This window comes from Leopardus geoffroyi, chromosome E1 (genome assembly GCF_018350155.1).
Source record: "Leopardus geoffroyi isolate Oge1 chromosome E1, O.geoffroyi_Oge1_pat1.0, whole genome shotgun sequence".
Lineage (NCBI taxonomy): Eukaryota > Metazoa > Chordata > Mammalia > Carnivora > Felidae > Leopardus > Leopardus geoffroyi.
In genome coordinates, this window is record NC_059330.1 from 16,442,170 (window position 1) to 16,465,783 (window position 23,614).

General features: G+C 40.8%; 1 protein-coding gene and 1 long non-coding RNA gene across 4 annotated transcripts in view; one reads left to right on the top strand and one right to left on the bottom strand.

Annotated features, from left to right (window-relative positions):
• LOC123603209 overlaps window positions 1-23,614 on the bottom strand; it is a 49,944-nt gene that overhangs the window by 10,811 nt on the left and 15,519 nt on the right. Inside the window, exon 3 of one of the 2 annotated variants that reach the window (XR_006714793.1) lies at window positions 16,213-16,450. This is a non-coding gene — a long non-coding RNA (uncharacterized LOC123603209). Of the gene's footprint in view, window positions 1-15,644; window positions 16,451-23,614 lie in introns of those variants that run through there. The other variant, XR_006714792.1, reaches the window with a different exon arrangement.
• Window positions 1,711-18,864, top strand: TMIGD1 (transmembrane and immunoglobulin domain containing 1). 2 transcript variants are annotated; one of them, XM_045487779.1, is made up of 7 exons: window positions 1,711-1,895; window positions 3,864-3,967; window positions 5,845-6,123; window positions 10,493-10,768; window positions 16,538-16,641; window positions 17,730-17,770; window positions 18,309-18,864. In XM_045487779.1, the coding sequence occupies exons 1-7, from the start codon at window positions 1,849-1,851 to the stop codon at window positions 18,310-18,312; spliced, it is 855 nt and encodes a 284-aa protein (XP_045343735.1). In that variant the 5' UTR covers window positions 1,711-1,848; the 3' UTR covers window positions 18,313-18,864. The 2 variants fall into 2 exon arrangements, with proteins under 2 accessions (XP_045343735.1, XP_045343734.1); XM_045487778.1 differs by having other exon boundaries at window positions 1,712-1,895; window positions 3,861-3,967.

The window sequence follows — 23,614 nt, forward strand, 5'->3', positions numbered from 1 at the left end:
TGTGTTTATTTTTGCTGAATCATTTGAAATTTAGTTGCAATCATCGCGACACTTAACCCATAAATATTTCAGCAGGTATCTCCTAAGAATTAGGACAGTCTCCTAAACAACTGCAATTCTACTATTACTCCTAAGAATAATTAACCATTACTTCCTAATATCATTTAATATCCAACTGTAGAAGCTGGTGTCGGTGCCCCACCCACATCCCCTTGGTCTGCTTGCAAACAGTTCCCATATAGCAAAAAGGTGACTTCCTGAGTGTCTCTCCCTGAACATTCATGGCTAGACCAAAAGAGTGCACTCTACCCTCATAGGATGGGCTGGAGATGCTGGGGAGTCAATACCCCAAGAGTATTCCTTAACCAATGATGGAGAGAAGTTAGTGGATAAATACCCAAGCTTCCTTCCGCTCATGAATCGATTCTGAGATATGTTCCCCAGAGCTTGTCAAAGGGTCCACGGTGACAGTGTCCATAGTTATAACCTATCCATTAACACATACCCTTTCTTAGTTGTTCTTCCTTCCCTGTCTCACTTCCTTACTGTGCTCCTTGAGATCACCTTTAAATAAACTACTTGCAGCCAAAGCTTTTGTCTTAGAGTCTGCTCTGGAGGGACCCAGAACCAAGACATCAATTCATTGCTAAATTCACTTACAAATGATGATAGTAAAACACACTCTTCTTAGATCCACCAAGAAGCAAACTCAAAACTTCCTTAGATGGCGCTTGCAACTCAGCAACAGAAACTGCTCTTAGTTATGATTCTTACTGGAAGAATGGTATATACGAAGGCTGTGTTTATTTATTATGCCCTGCCCAGCCTGTATTAATAATGATAATAATAATAATAATAATAATAATAATAATAATAGCTACTGTAAATTAGCAGCTTACTGTGCGGCTGCTTCACATACTTTATTTCACCTAATCCTCACAGTGCTTTTGTAGGGAGGGCACTATTACTGTTTCTGTTGTATTGACAAAGAACTTGAGGCTCATAGAAGCTACACAGCTTTTTTGAAGTCACTAATAAGAAGCAGATCTCTTCTGGTATGCTTACCCATTGTGTTAAAATGTGCAGATAACCATAAATATTCTTTATCCTATTCTTGCATAAATGGGAACAATAGTAGTACCCAGATAACACTGTACAACACAGTGTAATAACACCACAAACATACATTTTTTTAACCAACCAAAAAAAATGTTATCTTCAATTGCTAATTCTTGAAAGTATAATGCAAGGATTCCCCAATCATGTGAAAGTCTCAAAGGGATAAAACTTCTCCCAGTTGTGCTTGGCTTAGTACATTTTATGCACTGGGCTGGGGTTACCAGCATTGCTTAAGTTGTGGAATCTTCCAATATTTTGGCTGCCATGTTCGAGTTAGATAACTTTGGTAATTTGACAGCCTGAGAATGGTAATGGGGCAAGTTTGAGAAGAGGGTTGGTTTTCACAGCAGCCAGAATATTAGAAGATTCCACAACTTAAATAATGCTGGAAAAATATCACTTCCCACTGATAACCCAAGCCCGGTGCATTATCTAACTTGAACCTGGAAATGTTTGGTGAAATGTGCTACAAATTTTTGCACAAGGTCAGGTTTTCTTGGAATAATTACATCACTGTTAGTAATATCTGGCCCCACCTAGTTATTTAGAGACACATGAAAACTTAGGTCTGAAGAAGATGTCTTTCCCAGTTAGTGTCTTCTCTAAGAATCCATAAAAAGAAAGAGACTTTGAACCCAATTTATTTTGTGTACTTGACCCTACTGTCATAAAGTGTTCAAATTCAAGTATTATAAAGATGGTAACAGGGAAAGGATTCAGGGTTCCTAGATGAAGAAACAAGTGGCCAACGAAGTCACCTTTTCAGAGCTTAGCAGGTAAGTGGTAAAACTTTGTCTTCTATATAGAGAGTTGTAAAAATTAAAAACAAGTCAAGTAAGGGAAATTCATTTTGAAAAGATGCTGTCTAATGTGGTAGAAGGGAAGGGGTGATATCCATCTTCCTCTTTAATTAATAGGGTAGGGTATGGTCTGCTAAGAAGCTCACACTCAGCACTTATTAGGCACCTACAGTGGACAGTGCTTGAGAAAACTCTATTAATGACCAGATTCTGAAATCATCACTATTACGGTGGTAGGATAGAAACCTTTTTTTGGCATAGTTTTAAAATTACGGAATAATCAATGTTAGTACTAATTGCATCTTATTGAAATATTGATTCAGGCTTGCCAGCCAGAAAGGGTGAGTCTGGTGGGAATGAAGCTTGCTCTTGTCAGGACAGGCCTGGGGTGGGGAGAAGCAAAGCCCATCCACACAGTCGTAGGAATGTTACAGCTCTTGAAGGTTAATACTTGTAATACAGGGATGAAACTCCAAGTCACTGAGGTCTATGGAACGGCCAGGGCTCAGAAGGGATTAACAGCAGCTTCTTAAAGGAGGAGAATATCAGTCTAGGCAGTACAGTGATTAAGAGTCTGGCCCTGGGAGTCCTGGGTTCGAATCCTGGCCCTGACATTTACTGTCTTTGGGATCTTGGGCAAATGATATAATCTCTCTAAACCTTTAGAAATAACGTCAAGAGGGTTGTTAGGGACTTCACTGAGATTGGAATAATGTATGTGAAGTGTTTAGTACAGTGCCTGTTGCATAGAAAGCATTCAGTATGTGTTTCTACCATATTCATAGTGGTACCCTTGAAAGGAAGTAATTAAATGTATATTTTTCCTAGATGAAGTAGAGAATATCTAGGGAGATGGATGGCAGCAGCAAAAGCATAGAAGGAAAAAAGAAGGACTTTGTTATCTTTTATTCTTAGTCTATCCTGGGTTGAAGAGAATAGGTATTCTGAGGGAGAGTATGGGGGAGGGGTGGAAGGAAGCAAAGAGATTAACATGGTTTAAGACTAGAGACTAAGGGCGCCTGGGTGGTGGCCCAGTTGGTTGAGCGTTCAGCTCTTGATTTCCGCTCAGGTCATGATCTCATGGTTCATGACTTTGAGCCCTGAGTTGTTGGGTTCTGCATGTGCAGAGCCTGCTTGGGATTGTCTCTCTTCCTCTCTCACTGCCCCTCCCCACTCACTCACCCTGTCTCTCTCAAAATAAATAAATAAACAAAAAAAGTAGGGGGGCTCCTGGGTGGCTCAGTCGGTTAAGCGTCTGACTCTTGATTTCAGCTCAGGTCATGATCTCATGGTTCCTGAGATGGAGACCCACGTCAGGCTATTTTTTACTGACAGCAAGGAGTCTGCCTGGGATTCTCTCTCACTTCTCTCTCTGCCCCTCTGCCTCCCCAAATAAATTAAACTTAAAAAAAAGAAAAAGAAAAAGGACTAGAGTCTATGCTGCAATTGAGTCTTCTCTAAGGTATTAACTTTTTGAGTCTATGGGATTTGGAACAATCTCAACAACTCTCTTTAGCAGAAAGCAACTTTTACAAAAATGACCCAAGATAGGCTTTCAAGATCAGAATTACTACAGTTCAGTAGAGACTGTCTGTGAATGAAGGGATTTTCTTTCTCTTTCTGTTAAAATGACATTCTATCAATTTCTCCAGGGAAGACTGGTTCTACCTTCCCCGGGGCTGCCCTATAGCTGCCCTATATCTTAAAGCCTATTTCCTTGTGGTTTTCTTTTTCTTGCCTTAAAAAAATATCCTGAATACTAAAAGTACTTTGGACTCAGTAATCAGAACAAGATTGTTTAATTAAAAACTAGAAATAGTACTGTTACAGCTGGGATGACTCATCTGGGATTTTATTTTAAATGCGTAACAGGCAAGAGGACGTTTCATAAACTCAGCATAGACCAAAGTACAGAACCAACTACTCCCTTTTTCCCCCCAGCAGACCAGACGTAAATTTGTTAAAGATGGCCTGGAAGATAAGTTGCCTAATGAGAATGTGCAGATTTCTTCTCTTAGTGATTTTGTTTCTGCCCTGTGAGGTGACAAGTAAGTTCATATTCTTTTGGTCTCTTTTTAAATAAAGAAAAATTTCAGATTAAAAAATTATCAGTGGGCATTGGGAAAATCCAAAATCCAAATCACCAAATACACAGTTGATATGGCTCAGAGTACAGGAGGAGTCAGACAACATGACATAATAGTCAATGGAAAAATATTTTTATGGTTCTGGTAATTATGAGACAGAGTAAATGTTCTATTCTCTCCAGAGCCACAGCCAGAATTTTCCTACATTTTAATGCATTCCATTACTAATCACATCCCAAACAGGCTATACTATTTATTTGAACATACCACTTACAGGAAAATCCTTCCTGTACTTGTTCTCTACCCCAGTCTGGAAGTGGGTCTCACCGAACCCTTCGCCCCCCCACCCCATGCACATCCGTTTTAAAAGTAGTACATATTGGGGCACCTGGATGCCCCAATCGGGCATCGGTTGAGCATCTGACTTCAGCTCAGGTCATGACCTCACAGTTTGTGAGTTCAAGCCCTGCATTGGACTCTGGGCTGACAGCTCAGAGCCTGGAGCCTGGAGCCTGCGTCAGATTCTGGGTCTTCCTCTCTCTCTGCCCCTCCCCTGCTAGCACTCTCTCTTAAAAATAAATAAACATTAAAAATTTTTTTTTAAGTAATACCTAGTCAGTAAAAAAAAAATTCAGGAAATATATGAAAGAATAAAGAAAACTAAAAGTCCCCCAAATCCCATCATCCAGAGATGCACTCAACAATATTTTGGTATATATTCCTCTAGATTTTTAAAAAATCCTAGGCTGCAAAGTCACATTATTTTCATCAGTAGTTTATGCATTCTAAAGGAAAAGTTCATGTGTTTACAGACTATATTAACAAATGTTATGTAGGGGGCAAGTCTGTGACAGCTAAAGACATTCTTAGTTTTTGTTAACTTGCTTCTGAACTAGGAAAGTAAAAATTGAAATTCAGGTATGTTACAGTGAATGCATTTCTGAAAATCAGAGATTAAAAACAACTGTTATATATCCTGATCATCCACTCTATAACCTGTCTACCCTACAAACCAGTTGTTTAACCAACAATTATTTTACCACACTGCCAAAACAATATTAAAACATCAGAAATGCAAGACCCATTTTTCCACAATCCCATCAACAAATCAGAAATCTTTCCAAATCAACTTTTGCCCATATTCAATTGCATATTCAATTTTTATGTATTTATAGGAATTATTACAGATGTAACTTACATTCTGCCTATTCACCTAGAGTTGTGTCTTATGTATTTTTCAATTTTGTTTTCATTTGTCCTTTCCCACTCCCACCCCCTTGTTTTGCTACTTCCAACCCCTTGAATTAAACAATTTAAGTCTGGAAAGCATTTCTCTACTTTTATTAATTCTATTCAGTATACACAGGGAGATTTATCCCCCAAATTTTCCTCATAAATGTGTGTGTGTATGTGTGTGTAAATGAGGGTAATTCTGTACATACCCTTTTCTAACCCAGTAGTTCTCAAACTTCACTGTACATTAGAATTGTCTGAAGGTTTTTTACAAATGCAATGCCCAGACTGCACTCATATCAATTAACCAGAATGTCTGGGTGAGGAAGCCAAGCATCAATATGTTTTTAAAGATCCCTAGGTGATTCTGATGTGCAGCAAGATTTTGTAACCATCATTTTAACATTTTCCTTTTTTTAGTTAATAATACATTGTTTATCTTTATTAATCTTTTCCCTTGTAAAATCATATAGATCAATATGACTATTTTTAATTATTGCAGAGTATTTCATTGTACTGATGTAACATGATTTACTTAACCAATCCCCTATTTCTGCTATTTAGAATGTTCAGTCTATGTTAAAAGTTTCTTCCTGCCCTTTCAGGTTCTGTCTTAACTGTGAATGATAAAACTGAGAACTATATTCTGGACACTTGGCTTGGCTCCCAAGAATCTCTGAACTGTGCTGTTAAAAACCACACCAGGGAGGAAGAACTACTCTGGTACCGAGGAGAGGGAACAGTGGATTTGAAATCTGGAAACAAAATCAACTCCAGTTCTGTCTGTGTCTCTTCCATCAGTGAAAATGACCACGGAATCACCTTTACTTGCAAGCTACGGAGGGATCAGTCGGTGTCCATCTCAGTGGTGCTGAATGTCTTTTGTGAGTGAGGGGGAAGAAATTGCAAGTCAATCTGTGTTGTCTGCACTATGTTAAGTGGTATTTGAAATCTGGGTCTAAAGAGTTACATGCGTTTTAACATTTGCTTGGTATTGCCAAATTGCCCAATTTATGCTCCCACAATGGTGCAGGTGGGGGCCTACTCCCCCACACCCTTGTGAGCATTGAGTATCCTCAACTCAAAGAATTTGCCGGCCTGGTTTGAAATTTTATTTTCACTTTCTAAATTACAAATTAAGGGTGTCCACCTTTTTATAAATGTGTTGGCTGTTCATGTTTCTTTTCTGTGAAATGCCTGTTCATGTTCTTTACCCATTCTTCTATTGGGTTGTCTTTTTAAAATTGGTTTGGATAAGGGCTATATATTAAGGAAATTAACCTTTTGTCATTTGAGATTATTGTATTTCTTGTATTTATTTTTTGATCTTCTTATAGTTCTTTTTTTGGCCATATTGAAATTTTAAATGTTTATGTATTTAAAACCCCTGATCTTTTCCTTTGTGGTTTCTAGCTTTGTGTTCTACTTAGACATTCATTGGGAATCTTTTTTTTAAACTTTATTTATTTATTTTTATCTTGGGGGGGGCACAGGAAGAGAGTGAAAGAGAATATTTAAAAAATTTTTTTTAGTTTTTTAACATGTATTTATTTTTGAGAGACAGAGCACGAGCTGGGGACGGGCAGAGAGAGAGAGAGAGAGAGAGAGAGAGAATCTGAAGCAGGCTCCAGGCTCTGAGCTGTTAGCACCGAGCCCAACACGGGGCTCGAACCCACAAACCGTGAGATCATGATCTTAGCTGAAGTCGGCCATTTAACTGACTGAGCCACCCAGGCACCCCTAAGTTTTTTTTAATAAAAACTTATTAAAAGTTTTATTAAAAATACTTTATTTACTTTGAGAGAGAGAGAGAGAGAAAGCACAAGTGGGGGAGGGGCAGAGAGAGAGAGGGAGACACAGAATTCAAAGCAGTTTCCAGGCTCTGAGCTGTCAGCACAGAGTCCGACATGGGGCTCAGACCCATGAACTGTGAGATCATGACCTGAACTGAAGTTGGACGCTCAACCGATTGAGCCACCCAGGTGCCCCCAGTGAGAGAGAATCTTAAGATCCATGCTCAGCATAGGGCCTCACGTGGGGCTCAGTCCCATGACCCTGGGATCATGACCCAAGCTGAAATCAGGAGTCAGACACTTAACTGACTGAGCCACCCAGGCACCCTGGGAATCTCTTAACATCACCTTAACACCCAAAATGAGGAGACTCTTTGATGGTTGGATTCAGGTATTGGTAACCCATTGGTAGAACTACGTGGGGGCAAGGGAGCCCTACAAGTAATTCCATATAGGTGATCACATAGGTGTTTTGGGGGGAAAGTGGTGCTACGTGAGGGAGGTATGGATAATACAGAGGGGGTGATGTAGGATAAGGTGACAATGTGGTATGATTTGGTGGAAGAAGTAGCTCTGGACTCAGAACCTAATAATAAAGTCAAAGGCATTTGACTCCATGAGCTCAGCAAACTTTTCTGTGATAAATGGATGTCAATGCTCTTGAAATAAAAAGGTGGAAAAAAGGCTGAAGAGTCCAACTCTGGAAAATACTGGCATCTTACAGTTTGGGTTTCCAGGGTGAAACATTTGCATGTTCCTGGGCAAAGGAGCTTTTTTTTTTTTTTTTTTTTTTTTTTTTCTATGAATCAGTAAAATGTGGTTTTTAGCAAGCTACCTCTTGGCTACTTTGATAGTACTCAAGGCTATCAGGGGATCTTGGAAGTCTTATAATCCTTATAAAATTATAGATGAGGAAATGGAGGCCCAGACTGAGGGCCCAAATTATCACAGCTGGAGCTGAGAACAGAACACCATTCCCCAGGCTCCTCAGTGCCCTTCCATTGTCTTCCTAAGGGAGACATGGCAGATAGCGTGCGGTGGCTTAAAGAAATGATTTTCAGTTTTCCAACCTGAATGCATGTTTCAGACCATCTTTACAACAACCTCCTAAATGTGGCTGTTGCTAAGCACATATAAAAAAGCCAACTGGTCAGTGATTCGTAATGACAACAATTGGCACAAACTCATAATCAATAAATCAAAATGAGCTCATAAAAGTGATAAGAATATAATGTACAATTCTGGGGAAGTATTATTATTGTTATAAATAGCAGATTGAGAACTACATGGAAGCTTGATAATACACAATTTGGGGGAGGGTGTGCAGAAACAAGTTTTTCTCACAGAACCTGACCCTTCTTTCACAGTTGCTGCTGAAAGTATAAATTCAGACCACCTCTTGTACAATTTTTATCAAAATTTAAAGGGTGCCTACCCTGTGATCCGGTGTTTCTCCTTCTAGATGGTATAAGCTTGGAGAAACGCGTGCAAAATGTACTTAAAGAAACACATACAAAGATATTTATTAAAGCATTAACATTTTAAAAATGAAAATAATGCCTACCAATCAAAATGATTCAAGAGTCTTATATTATATTGTAGCACTCTAAAAGCAATGAGCTAGATCTCTGTGGTTCAAAGTGGATATATCTCAAAAACATGCAAGCTTTTGAGAGAGTAAAGTCTTTATATAAGCTTCCTAAAAACAATACAGTGTATTTCCTATTGATAAATTATATGTATAAAAAACTTTGTTCAGGGTCCCTGGGTGGCTCAGTCCGTTGAACATTGGACCCTTGATTTGCGCTCAGGTCATGACCTTGTGGTTCGTGGATGCAAGCCGTTCGTTGGGCCCTACACTGACAGTGCAGAGCCTGCCTGGGATTCTCTGCCTCCCTCTCTCTCTGCCCTCCCCCTGCTCATGCTCTCTCTCTCTCTCTCTCAAAAATAAATAAACATTTCTTAAAAACCTGTTTTTTCAAAAAAGATCTGCAAGGATTTATGTCAAACTTATAGCAGTGGGTATCTTTGGGGAGGAAGCAAACAATATGGAATCAAGGAGGACCTTAACTTTATCTGAAATGTACTATTTTTACAAAAGGGAATACTCACATATAGCTGATATGATTTAAAATTGACCTTCAATGGTTAAATCAAAAGGAACAACTAATAGGACATGTCCACAGATCCTATGGTATATTTGATAATTACATTCTCTATTGTAGCAGCTTCCAACATATCTGAATACCATATAACATCCTTGTTGGATACGGATACAGAATTCAAGCTCATTCCAAAGAGCAGCAAAATGTCATTCTTCTGAAAGAGTTATTAATAGCACAGCCTACTCAGGGTCTAATTATTCAGTGTGCAGATTACACAAGCTCTTTCTTTCTTCCTTCCCTGACTCCAACTCCTTCCTACTGCCCGCTTTTCAAGCACTTCATTATTCTTCTACACCTTAACCAGATAATGCAAGGGGCATGGAGAAGAGAAAGAGTCAGCTCAGCCTTTTCTCCCCTTTGGTGGGTGTTGGAAAGCCCTGGTTGGAAAGCCCTGGTGCAGGTGAGGGTTGGAATTATTTGGTGAAGATAAATGTGTTCAAGTATCTATGTCTCTAGGACTGCCCTTATCATGGAGGGAGTACGGACTGGCTCACCCAGAGGGACGAGAGGGACCCAGAATGTCACATTCACCTTCCATAGATGTCAGAGTTGCCACAATCGGAGCACCTTCTGGGAGGGGGACATTATTTCTAGAGAATCATTGAGGAAATGTAAATATGCATTGGGAAATGTGGCCAGGGCAAATGCGGTTAGATAAAATGTAAAAATTGAGGATGTGAGGAGACCTCAAAACCACCGTGGCAGCTGCCGCTTCCGCCGCCGCTGCCACCACCATAAAAATAGTAACTAGCACTGTGGTAAATTCTTTACAGGTGTTATCTCATTTCATCTGTACAGTACCTTGTGAGATAGGTATTGTCCCACTTTTTAGATGAAGAAAGTGAGCAGTTGCTTAGCAATTAAGTAACTTTCTCAAGGTCACAGAAACTGGTGTAAGATGGAATTAGGGACAAGTGCAATCCCTGCTTTCTTTATATTATACTGTTTTCTCCAACATATTAGTACAGATTGGTTTCAGAGAGCAAAGACTCAAGGCTTATCCTCTTAGGTAGTGCTATAAATGGTCTACTTGGTACAGATTCATCATCATATACATTTGTTTCATGGTTTATCTTCTCTACCACATGGAAGTTCTATAATGTTTGGAACTGGATGTATGTTATTTACCATTGTATCCTTGGTTCCTAGTCCAGCACTTGGCGTAAAGTAGGTACTTGATAAATTTTTGTCCAATGAATGAATGACTGCGTGAGACAGACTGAAGGAAGATCTTGAACACTGTTGGTAAACTACTGCTTATCCACTAATTAAGCCTAAATGCTTGAGTCTTGTAGTTCCTCCTCTTCTGAGTGGAGACGACTTGCAAACCGTTGAGGAAGGCAGTGATGTGAAGTTGGTTTGCAATGTGAAATCCAACCCCCAGGCTCGAATGATGTGGTACAAAAACAGTAACATCCTGAATTTAGAGCAAAATCACCAAGTCCAACAGACAAGTGAGTCTCTTCAACTGTCAATCACCAAAGTCAAGAAATCTGACAATGGAACCTATAGCTGCATTGCAAATTCATCTCTGCAAATGGAGACCAAGGACTTTCACCTCATTGTCAAAGGTAACTCTCTTTTTAAGTAATATCCAGCACAGTGCAAAAGTCAGAATAGGTTCTCAGTAAACATTTTGCGTGGCAACAAATGATGATGCTAATTATGGTTAATAGCCAACGATTTTCTTTGGAGAATCACCCCTATCCAAGAAATTTCCACTAAGAATTCTAATTCATGGGGCACCTGGGTGATTCAGTTGGTTAAGCATCCACCTTCATCTCAGGTCATGATCTCATGGTTTGAGCCCCACATCAGGCACTGCACTGACCTGATCATGAAAAGCCTGCTTGGGATTTTCTCTCTCTTCCTCTCTCTGTGCCCCTCCCCCACTTGCACACTCTGTCTCTCAAAATGAATAAATAAACCTAAAAAAAAAAAGAATTCTAATTCTTCCATTTAGGGGATCATGCCCATTCCATATGAAACACTGCTTTTTGAGCAAAGGTCCTTTCTAGAACCAAGTGGTAGCAGAAAATTCTGGTTGGCTTTTAGGGAGGAGTACTTCTGTAAATTCTCCTGGGCCACTAGGTTTGTAGGAACTGGACTTTTGAGTTTACAGCCTAATGATAAACAGAAAGAGAAGTCAGAAACACATAAAGAAGGGAAGACAGATAAGAAAATGAATCTCTGAAATCACTCCTGACTTGGGGCGCCTGGGTGGTCCAGTTGGTTAAGCATCCGACTTTGGCTCAGGTCGTGATCTCACAGCTCGTGACTTCAAGCCCTGTGTCGGGCTTTGTGCTGACAGTTCAGAGCCTGGAGCGTGCTTCGAATTCTGTGTCTCCCTTTCTCTCTCTGCTCCTCCCCTATTCATGCTCTGTCTCTCTCTCTCCATCTCTCTCTCTCTCAAGAATAAACATTTAAAACATTTTAATAAAAAAATTAAAAAAGTAATACAATCATTCTTGACCCTGAAATTGTAATCTATAGGCTAATCAGTAGTGAGGGAGGGGAAAGATGGTGGAAAAATGTCTTTCTCTTGGGCTTCATGCTTCATCCACCCAGACTTTTCACCTCTTCAATAACAGAGAACAAATGAAATTTCAAATGTTCTTCCCTCCTCATATTTCTCATTCATACAAAAAGAGAAAGGGGACCTGAGCAGAGAAAGCAAGGAAGACAGTAGAAAGAAATGAGGTCAGAGAGCAAATGGAATATAGAACGGTGTTCCCACATTTCCACTTACCACTGGCAACTGTGGCAAAATTTGACCTTGAGGTGAGCTGCACAAAAAGAAACTTTCAAGAACGCAGCTGTGATGCCTGAGTAGGAATAGCCATCTTGATACCAGGGTAAAGAAAGCTGCAGTCTTAGCACAGCAGAAAAGACCTGTAGAGGATGTTGGGTCTTGGGGACTTCTTTAGACAATGCCCCAGCCGGAGGAAAAGGCAGGACGGTGTGAGACAGAATTGGCAACAATCAAGCCTGTCAATCATTCTTTGCTGCTGTTCACTGAATAAAAGTTCAAAGATAACTTCCTTGTTGATACAGATCCTGAAAGTTTGGTTAAAATATTTAAGTTTTCTTAGATAACATCTCTTTTAATTTGAAACAAACATTTAGTAAGACTCTTACATGTTAATTTTGCAGGGCGCCTCGGTGGCTCAGTCAGTTAAGAGTCTGACTTGATTTCGGCTCAGGTCATGATCTCACGTCGGGCTCTGCGCTGGGCACGGAGCTTGCTTAGGATTCTTTCTCCTTCTACTTCTGCCCCTCCCCCATTCATGAGCGCGCGCGCTCTCTCTCTCTCTCTCTCATGCTGTCAGAAAAAATGTTAATTTTGATTGCTGAATATATAGGCAAAAACATACCAAAAAAATCTTTAAGTTTGTTTTCATGTTAAAACTGCAATTATGAAGCTGAGAGGCATACCCGATTATGTCATCTGCAGACTTGGGCAAGCTAAGTTATTTTCCAGTTAGAAAGCCTTAGTTTGGGGACATTTATGAACTCCCTTCTTACTCTAATTGGATAATGTTGATCAGTTGAAATAAAATTTTATTTTTCTGAAAAACAAACAAACAATACCAAAAAAAGCCCAAAAAACAAAAAAGAGAAAGGCAAGATACCTGGTGTAGCAGATGCAGAAAATGCTCACACATTTTCTGGTCTGAGGCCAGTACGCCAAGAACAGCCAAACAAGCTGAGGCTCCTATTTCTTGTTAGAACATTATTCACTCTGCCGTTTGCTTCCCTGTGCCCACTCATTGCCTTTCTTGCTAGTTCCTAGGAAGCCAACTGAATCCCTGCCAGAAGGGTTGGACGATGTGACCAGAGGGCTTATTTCCTGCCCCTCAGGGGGGTCTGGGACACCAACAGAGAGGCTGGTGGGGAGAAAGAGGTGCTGCCAGTTGAATGCCCATTACCGTGATTACTGGCATGCTCAGTAATTTGTCCTGCAGGGCAGTGAGAGTACCCCCAGGGTCTGTCCGCTTTAAAAAACCAAACCCACAAATAACCCAAGTACTCATGGGGTAGAAGCAGTAGAAGAGGCAGCTTACTGAAGCTTGTGGCTATTCACCTCCCTGCAAAAGCTCGGTAGGTGGGGCCTCCAGCCATGCCATTCTAACTGGGTGTAAAAAGCTACCCGCAGAGATCAGGGAATTATATCATCCCTCTTGGTTAGGAAGGAATCTTAAGTGCTCTGCGAGATAAAAAAACATACAACTTGTGTGGCAAGCAGGATGTCAGCTTGACAAATTGGCTTTCAGGTGGGCAGGATCCTGTTTTGGATGGAACCCTTCCAAGCCAACTTGTTTTTCTTATTTCTTCCTGCTCTATTATTTCCCAGGCTGTCAGCTGCTTTCACAGCAATAAGTGCTCTGCTGTCTGTGCTCAGGCTGAATGTGTTTGCCACGAGCCTCTCCTGGCTTCAGGGCTCCGTAGGGTAGTTTCTAAATGGGGCCATGCAAAGCTAGAAGTGTAATTACAGATCTTGAGCACGAGAGTTTACCCTGTGTGTTGGGATTTTCTTGCATAATAAATATGGAGGGGGGAAAATTACCAAATCTGGTTACAAATAAGAGAATAAAACAGGGGGCGCCTGGGAGGCTCAGTCGATTGGGCAATCGACTTTGGCTCAGGTCGTGATCTCACAGCTCCATGAGTTCGAGCCCTGCATCGGGCTCTGTGCTAAGCTGTCAGCACAGAGCCTGGAGCCTGCCTTGGATTCTGTGTCTCCTCTCTCTCTGTCCCTCCCCTGCTCGCACACTGTCTCTCTCGAAAATAGACATTACAAAATTTAAAAAAAAAGAGAGAGAGAGAGAGTAAAACAGGACAACAGGAGAGATGCAGTTATACTGACCAAAGTCACTTTCATTAGAAACTTGAAATCCAAAGGGAGCCTTAGTGGATCAGGCAGTTTATATCAGCTTGTTTAAGGAGTGAAAGCTGTCACGTGGGGCTTCATTTAATTCAGCTTGGTAAAAATATCCAGATCTTTGACCAAATTCTGATTTCTTTTCCTAATTGTCCCTCCTTTGCCTCCCCTTCATTTTGACATCTGTCCTTGGCACTGAAAGTAGAAAGGGCCCCTACTAGGGTTAAGGCTCTTCGGTGTCCCCAGGGCTGGTTCTCACAGGGCCGGTGCTTATAAGAAGGCCCACGGAGCAGAATTTCTCCAGAATATTGGTGCAGCTCACACTCTCATGAGAAAAATTTTTAGTAACAGCTAAAAGAGAGCCAGAGTAAAGGATGCTTAATCTACTTACTCCCCAAAATTATCCTGCACAGTAACTAGACATACAGGAAAGAAGAAAACAAGTGAAAGGTAAGTGGTTTAAGTGTGTCATACATTTATGGAGGGATAAATGCTAGTTTATAATCTTGAGGGAAATAGGGCTTGGGCTTTGAAATGAGATTTATCTAAAGTCTTCTCTTCCCCTCCTTTCCACCTTTTGCCCCTCATATACTATTTCACGACCCTATGTCCTTTATAACACTGATCTCAGTCTGTGGTTTTTGTTTGTTTAAAGTCTGTCTTCACTACTAGAATGTGAGCCCCATGAGGCCTTCCATGTCTGACCTATTTTTTGCAGGGCTGAGCACCATACCTACCTCACAGTAGTCATTTAGTAAAAACTTTTTGACCACACTCAATCTACAAACTCAAGGGCACAATAAATAGCACACTTTTTATTTCCTATAAGTTCCTAAAATATTATCTTAGCAAAGATTGGAGCCCCGCTCCCTGCCCCTGGTCCCGGGGTGGCATCAGAATCCAGGGGCTTGGGTGAGGTCATTTAAACATCTTTGTTGATCTTACTTTTAAAAGTTTCATCCCATGTCATATCAAACTTATTAAAATGAATCACACACAGTATACTTTTTTGCTGTAAAAATTTTGAAAGGATGTTTGTAACTTGCATACATTTTGAGTTTTATTATATATAAGTTGTTAATGTGGTTCTTAAGGTTTAAATTTGGCTGTTGGGTTACAGTTGACATAAAGCTACGTTTTATAGATATTTAAACACTTATTAATTTTGACCAATCTGCCACTTTATTTTCATATTTTGGAACCAATATGTATTTTCCAGGCCTCAAATATTTTCATAGGCTTTTGGGAAGCTTGCAAGTGCCAGCACTGTGCCTGCAGTGCCTGATGAACAAAATAGCTCTGAGTTTACCTGGTATTCAGAAAACGATGGGCTGGGTTTTCATTTCCAGGCTGTTATGATTGCTGCTGATCTCTTTCTAACCCAGGTTAGAAGTACACTCTCTGGGACCCCTGGGTGGCTCAGTCAGTTGAGCGACCGACTCTTGATTTCCATTTAGTCACGGGATCGAGCCCCACATCAGGTTCTGTGTGACGGCACAGAGCCTGCTTGGGATTCTTTCTCTCTTTCTGTCTCTCTCTCTGCCCCTCCCCCGCTCACAGCCCCCCACCCTTTCAAAATAAATAAATAAACATTAAAGAAAAAAAAAAAGAAGTAGACTCTCTGTTCTTCCACGTCGTTTAGAAAGGTATGAAAATCTTTGCCAAGGTTAGGAAGGCTGGTGCTCAGAGTCCCATTTCCCTAGGGGCACCGTGCAGTCACCTTATATAATGTCCTCTCCCTGCTTAAGGCACTATCACAGTACAGCTACAAGGGGTCCCCACCTCTCCTGGGGCCCACAGGCCTCTCTCCCCTTAGTCCAGCAGGCTCCTCAACTTTTCTTGCTCTTGAAGCCTTCCTCCCTCCTTTTCTCAGAGATCCCTCCCAGTATCTTTTGGGCTTTCAAAGGGCAGGAAAAACCATGGATTTCAGCCTATTTCTACCTTCTGAGTGGAAAAATTTTGGATGAAGAAAGCACAAAATGGTCTGACTACCCGTTTGGGGGGAGTGATTCATATTATAATAAATTATCCTTTCACAAAGGGATGGATTCAAAACCCATCTCTGCTAATTACTAGCTCTGTGACTCTGGACAAGAGGTTCCTCACCTGCAAAATGAGGTTACTAACACCTACCTTTCTGGGTTGTTTGGAGGATGATACATGTTGAGTGCAAGGCGCCATGGCTGGGACTTAGTAGAAGCATATAAATGAGAAACATATAGCGGTGCCTGGGTGGCTCAGTCGGTTAAGCATCCGAATTTGGCTCAGGTCACAATCTCATGGTTCATGAGTTGGAGCCCCACGTCGGGCTCTGTGCTGACAGCTCACAGCCAGGGGCCTGCTTCGGATTATCTGTCTCCCTCTCTGTCTCCTAAAAAATAAATAAATTTTTTTTAAAAAAATTTAAAAAAAGCATATACATGTTAGTTCTTATCTCCTGTGTTTGCATTTCCAACAGATAAAGGTGTGGCTATACCCATAGAACCCATTATTGCTGCATGTGTTGTGGTCTTTCTGACATTGTGCTTTGGACTCATCGCTAGAAGAAAAAGTATAATGAAGGTATTGAAGTATTCTAAGATATTTAGGTAAAAAATCATCTAAATACAGGCAGACAACTGGCTATATAAGTGACTCTAGAATTGGGAACCATACTTGGACAATATGGTCTCTCTAAAGACCTAAAGTGGAAGTTGCTCAAAGGCATAAAAATTGTATGTATGTTATAAGGATGGCTTTAACAAAAGAGTGGAAGTGCATATGGACAAAATCTGAATGAAAATAGCTGTGGTGTTAGGAGTAGGGGATTTGGGGCTGATTTTTTCTTCCTTTTAAATTTCCCTTTATTGTTGCTATGGTACCTCTGGTACAATAAATAAATATACAGGGAAACATCTGCTGTGGATTCAGAGACCTGCATGAAAAAGGTGGCACTTTTTGCTCACCTCCTGAGCACAGCCACAAGGGCAGCTGCAGCAGCGGGGTTGGGACCGGGGGCTGGGGCGGGGGGGGGGGGGGGGGCGACTGGAGTCTGAATTGTTGAATGGTGAATCTTCTTGGTTAGCTTGATGCAGAGTATGTGTGTGTATTGGTGAATGCCTTGCATTTGGCTCTACCAGTTAATTCAATGCCAAAGGGAGGCAAAAGTGGCAGAGAGCCTCGAAGGAAAAGCCAGTGCAGTCTAGGCTCAGTTAATTACACAGCACTATCTCTTTGAAATATATGGTAACTGCGTGTAATTCAGGGCAACAATGTCTGTCAAGAAGAAATTCACCCAACCCCCAGTTCTAATCCAAAGCAAATTTTTCCTATAAAAGGAAAGAAGGAAGGAAGGAAGGAAGGAAGGAAGAAAGAAAGAAAGAAAGAAAGAAAGAGAGAATCAACTACCTAAGAATCCTGGAAGCATTCTGATTCAAGGATTATATCTCTGTAGGTTCAATACAGAAATGATTAACCTGGCCAAAACACAAGATCTGGACTAGTGCAGCGGTGTCTGTATTTCCAGGCATCTCTGTATTGATGCGTATTTTTCTAGGTAGGAGATTAACAGACATTTGGGTTTCCTATCCCCTGAACCACCTTAATGCATTCAAAATGTTTATCTGCCTTAGAAAAGCATGCAAACTCATTGCCCTTGTGTTTGCTTTTAGCTCTGCATAAAGGATGAAGATCCTCAAAGAGAAACAGCTTTGTAAGTACTCTGGGCTGGGGCCAATGATTTCCCATAAGCAGATGGGTAACAGTGGTGTGCAACATAAAGGCCATCCTAGGCAAACTCCTCCTGAGATGGGAGGTGCTGGAAGGTGAAGAGAAGAAGGTTCTGACAAGAATGGAGGGTGGAGGAGAATCTGCCTCCACTTCATAGGAAGACAGGCGAGGCTAGGTTGGAAGGTTTTCCAGAACAGGAGAGTACCATTGGTCTTAAGCCTGCTCTCCATTTAGGAAGTTTTGGGCTAATGCTTAAGCAGCACCTTCATTGTACTGCCACGTGATGTTAAACGACTGAGAGGGCCTATCCTGGGGGAAGCCATGCTACATTCTCCCTCACAACAAGGTCAGAAGCCATAGTCCTCATTCTAAATAACGCCTAGTCTGTCGACTCCAGCATTGGAGAAGTAAGCAGTGGGTTAAAAGAACAAAGGCATTCCTTCCAAGGGCATGACTCTTGTTTTGAATTTTTTTCATATTGCTATGATCATTGTTATAATTGATTTCTTGGTTCATTTCAGATGAGAAAGCTGAGATGCCATCTAACACGGCAAGAGTTTTGCATCAGGACTTCCTTGATTTATGTAGTCCCATCTGTATTTATTGCTATTATTAAATTCACTCCTGTCAAATTGTCAGAGGTTATGAAGAAGTGTTTCATTAAGCACTGAACAGTAGTTGTTATGACTAACTTGATATACTTGCAGAACATTTTTATGAAGAACGCTATTAAGAATGAAAAGTAAGATTATGTTAAGGCTTCTTCTTGAAAGGTATGTTAATTGAGATTTGTTCCAGAGAGATTGGTAAACATTTAGCATATATTTTCTAGGTAGGAGATTAATGGACATTTGGGTTTCACAAATAAGGTGCAAAACCAAAATCAAAAGGAGAGCTGAATATAGAGTGATCGATATTTTAAGTTCGCCAAGAAAGCACATAAATAATATCAATTATCATCTACTTTAGCTGCTGTTTCATAAAAGAAACGTTTTAGGACTCAAAAAAGGAAGGATGCAATCTCAGAATATAAGGCACTCCTTTAAATGGAATAAATTTAGCGTTATGAAAAAGTCAGCATATGTCCTTATTTTTCTCAGTTCATCGTGGTTTGGTGACACAGTTGCAGACCTGGTGAGCTTTACATGGTGACGGAGACAAAACCTGCAGGGCGCGGGGGCTAGCCAGCGGTCTGTTCACAAGCAGCCTCTGCCCTTGTGGAGCAGTTACTTGCCTAGATCCAGGGACATTAATTATGAATCAGCCTGTACTCCTTCTCATACACCTGTTTTAAATTGCAGCTCTTCTAATTTGTCTTCGACTTTGCCCATTTCCATTCTTTCTTCATTCTTTTCCCTTAAGAGTCTCTGGTTCGCTTTCCCACACAGGTGGGATGTGTTAGGGAGAGAGACCATCCTGGCCAGAACCACCTTTTTTTTTTTTAAGTTTATTTATTTGTTTTGAGAGAGAGTGTGTGCATGCGGGAAGAGGAGAGGCAGAGAGAGAAGAGAGAGAGAATCCCCAACAGGCTCTGCGCTGTCAGCTCTGCACTGTCAGCACGGAGCCCAATGGGGGGCTCAAACCCACAAACCACAAGATCATGACCTAAGCCGAAATCAAGAGTCAGATGCTCAACGAGCGGAGTCATCCGGGCGCCCCCAGAACCAACTTTGATGTCCCTGCTGTGCTCACCCTCTCATTTAGAAAAAAAACAATTTTTTTTTCTAATATGGCAGTGGCTAAATGTGCCACAGCAAGAGAGAGAGATCTGCTATCGGACAGGTGGTTAAAAGCTGGTGGTTAAAAGCTTCTTATTGACATGGAAGCAAAGAGAAGAAATGGACGGAATGTATGAAATCTCAATTGTCTTGTTCGGAAGACAGACCCCCTCTCCCCCCAATCCTCCTGTTAGGCTTCTCTCTGCTTCCTTGGAAAACTTCTGTATGGAATGGAGAGAGACTGTTAAAGACTATGATTTACAGATTTCTCTGTCTTGTTGGAGGCCCCAGCAGGCTTTTGTGGGATTTCAAATTATGTTCCTCATTCAGGATTTCTCAAAGTAGAATTTGGAAGCCCTGCTAAAAATGGCATAAGAACAAAGTAGGAGGAGTGTGAAAATCCAAAAGTTTAGACAATTAAGGAGAAGCCTGGAGACCAAATGGAAAAAACAGATCTCAGGCAATGGTGGGTTGGGATAGTTTAAAGTGGAAGAGGAAACAGGAAAAACTTACTGGACTCTATCTCACTGGACTTCGGATACAAGAGACCCGAATTGCCGTCTTGACTGTTTTAATTTGGGCATAGTCCTTTTCTCTCTCTTGGGCTTTTGGAAAATTAGAAGAAGGATTGGGATTTATTTTCATGTTAAATTTCATGTTAATTCATGTGATTCTAGAAAGATTCCCAAATAGTTTAGTTAAATGCTGGAAGAAGTTGGCAAGAAAAGCTGAAAATGTAATACCTTTGCCCCACCTGGTAGAAGTATGAATCAGCTTTGTTGTAGGACATATAGCAATTCTTGAGTATTACAAGTCATCAGTAGAGAATTTCATCACCCTTACAAACTACAGTGACCTTGTACATTAGCATAGGTGAGGAACATTAACTAGTTTTAACAGAGCGTAGCAATATTATAAATGGTCACTGCATTTCATTTTGCCTTGCAGTTTTGAAAAAAAAAACAGAGGCTTTATTAAAAACTGTGTCTATTATTTATTTATTTATTTTGAGAGAGAGACAGAGTGCGAGCAGAGTAGGGGCAGAGAGAAAGAATCCCAAGCAGGCTCCGTGCTAACAGCACAGAACCCAATGCGGGGGCTTAGTCTCACAGACCGAGAGATCATGACCTGAGCTGAAATCCAGAGTCGGATGCTTCACCAACTGAGACACTGAGGGTGCCCCCCAAAACTGTGTCTGTTATTTAAAATTAGAAGTTCAGCCTAGGGCACCTAGATGGCTCAGTCAGTGAAGAGTCCCACTTTGGTTTAGGTCATGATCTCGTGGTTCATGAGTTCAAGCTCCACATTGGGCTCTGTGCTGATAGCTCAGAGCCTGGAGCCTGCTTTGGATTCTGTGTCTCCCTCTGTCTGCCCACCCCCTCTCTGCTCCCCCTCCCCCCTCCCCCGCTCATGCTCTGTCTCTCTGTCTCAAAAAATGAATAAACATTAAAAAAAAAATTTTTAAAGAAGTTCAGCCTAGAACCTGACTTAGAAGGACATGAAATTCCAGAACTTAAAAGAAGCCCTCAAAGCCTTTCCCTAAATGTGTTCTATATCTACTATGAAATACTTGAATAAACATTCATTATTAGTCTGTTTTTGACACTTTGGACTACAAATACCAGTGGAGAAGTGACAGACAAAGCTACCAATAGGGACACCTTTCATGATTATCATTTCTCTCCTTCTTGGGCCCCATTTTTTGAAAAAAACTGGTCTACCAAGCAGCTTGTATTTATTAAACAATAGCAATCTGCTTGCCCAATTTTTAAAACATCAGTGGTATCTACTCACCGTCCGAACATCTTTTATGACAACACAATTACCCAGTTGATGTAATTTCATTTCAAAGCAAAGAAATCTGGTACTTTATTTAACCTGGGCAATCTCTCATGGGTTAACAATATAATCACTGCCATTAGGTTTTTGAGTCATTGAAAATAGTTTACAAACTCCTTTGCTCACCAACTTACCCCTGTTATCGCTACGATCACCACCTTCTTGAACCTACTGGCCAGGAGTCATAAACTCAAATTCTGACCGGGTCAAGCAGATCTGTTTTACAGGACAGATCTGTAAAACAAGAGGGAGTGGTGGAAACTGTGGCAAACGGAGAGCACATCTTTGTCTGAACAAGGGCTAATAGCTACCATTCGGGATAGATCTTCTGATTCTTTGAGAGAAGTCAGAATTCTGAATTTGTATGTATAATTCTTCTAATTAAAAAAAAAAGGTGGTTGGTTTTTTTTTTTTTTTTTAATCCTGGATGTCTAGGAGTAGAAGAATCCTCTCACCCCAATATATGCTAATCTTTGTTAGTTAAGTTACAAACCAGTGTTGCCTTGGGCTTTCATTGTCCTGTGGAGATTTTTGTGAAATAGCTCTTATAATTTTCACAGCTATCCTTTTCTCCTCCAAAGCTCAGGCACGATCATTAAGAACTAAGTCAGAGGACAGTTACTGATACCATACTGAGGGCTTTACCTACATTATTCGATTCTATAAAAAAAAAAAACCTTTAGGAAGTACTCATGGCTGTTCCAACTTCGATGATGAGGACACCTGGGCTCAGAATGCTTAACTGACTTATAGAGAGTGACTAAGCTACAATTCATATTGGACTGATCCAAAGCCTGGGGCCTGGAATGGGGGAGAGGATATCACAGAAGGAGCAAAGGTTGAATAATAAAGACAAAGTTCACGTCCAATCCTACTCCTAGTGAGCTATATACAGATCATGTATTTTAGTTAGTAAAGGGAATTTAAAACCATCTTGGTTGGCGACTATTTTGCAGATGTTACAACACTCCTTGAGATAATTTGAGATGTCCTACAGTGTTGTAGTGTTGGAGCTGAGAACTGCTGCCCTAAATATTTGCTTGTCCTTCTGATGATAATAATCACCAAGTATTACTCTTTGCCAAAGGGTTTGCCTAGATAATTTCTTATCATTGCAACAACCCTAAAAGGTAGGTGTTGGAATCCTCATTTTACAGATGAGGAAATTGAGGATCAGAGAAACAAAATAACTTGCTCAGACTTGCACAATTAGCATGGGGTGGAGCTGGGATTCAAACCCAGGGCACACGGACCTCACGGTTCATGCTCCTTCTCTACACTGCACCGTCCTGGGGTGAGGGACCAGGGATAAAGGTACTGGAATATGATTGAGAGCATCTTACTGACTGGAGCTTGGGAGTTGTGGCAGAGATCTGTCATTAACTGAATATCCTCATGCACGTCACACTTCCCTGCCCCCTTTGCCATTAGCTAGTCCATGAGACTAGTCATAGTCAAAGCACTGTGGATAGAATTAACCGTGTCACTTCTGGGCAAAGCAAAACAGAATGGGCACATGTTCTTTAGGTTCTTGGTTCCCCTGACATGGCAACTGTGGAGACACAATAGAGCATCTGTCAGCCTGGGATTCTGAGTCACTATGTGGACCAGAGCTACCTACTCACATATAAGTGAGAAATAGACCCTTGTGTCAAACCACTAGATTTTAGGATGAATTTGCTACTGCGGCATAACTTAGCTTATCCTAATTGTATTTCATTACAGTAAGAAATCAGGAGAACATTTAATCTACTTTAATGAAATGATGCTTAATTTCAGGCATAAGTTCATAATAATCCCCAACCCTTCCCACCAGGGACCCTGAGTCATTTAAAATGCTGAAAAACCTGCAATAAAATCCCATTTTCCCCAGTGAATTAATTCTCATCTATTGAGAACACATCTTTAAGGAAATAGGGCAGCAGTAGAGCAAGCCAGAAAAAAACTGACCTGTCTCATTAAAAAACCCAGGGACACCTGGGTGGCTCAGTTGGTTAAGCTTCCAACTCTTGATTTTGGCTCAGGTTGTGATTTCATGGTTTGTGAGATGGGGTTCTGTGCTGGGCATAGAGCCCGGTTAAGATTCTTCCTCTCCCTCTTCCTCTGCCCCTCCCCTGCTCGCACACACACTCTCTTTCAAAAACATTAAAATGAAAAAAATTCAAAATCCAAATAACATTTAATCTCATGCCAGCAACTATAGAAAACAAAACTTTTACATGAATAACAAATTATTTAACATGCAGGACTTTTCTCAAGAGTCTATTTCT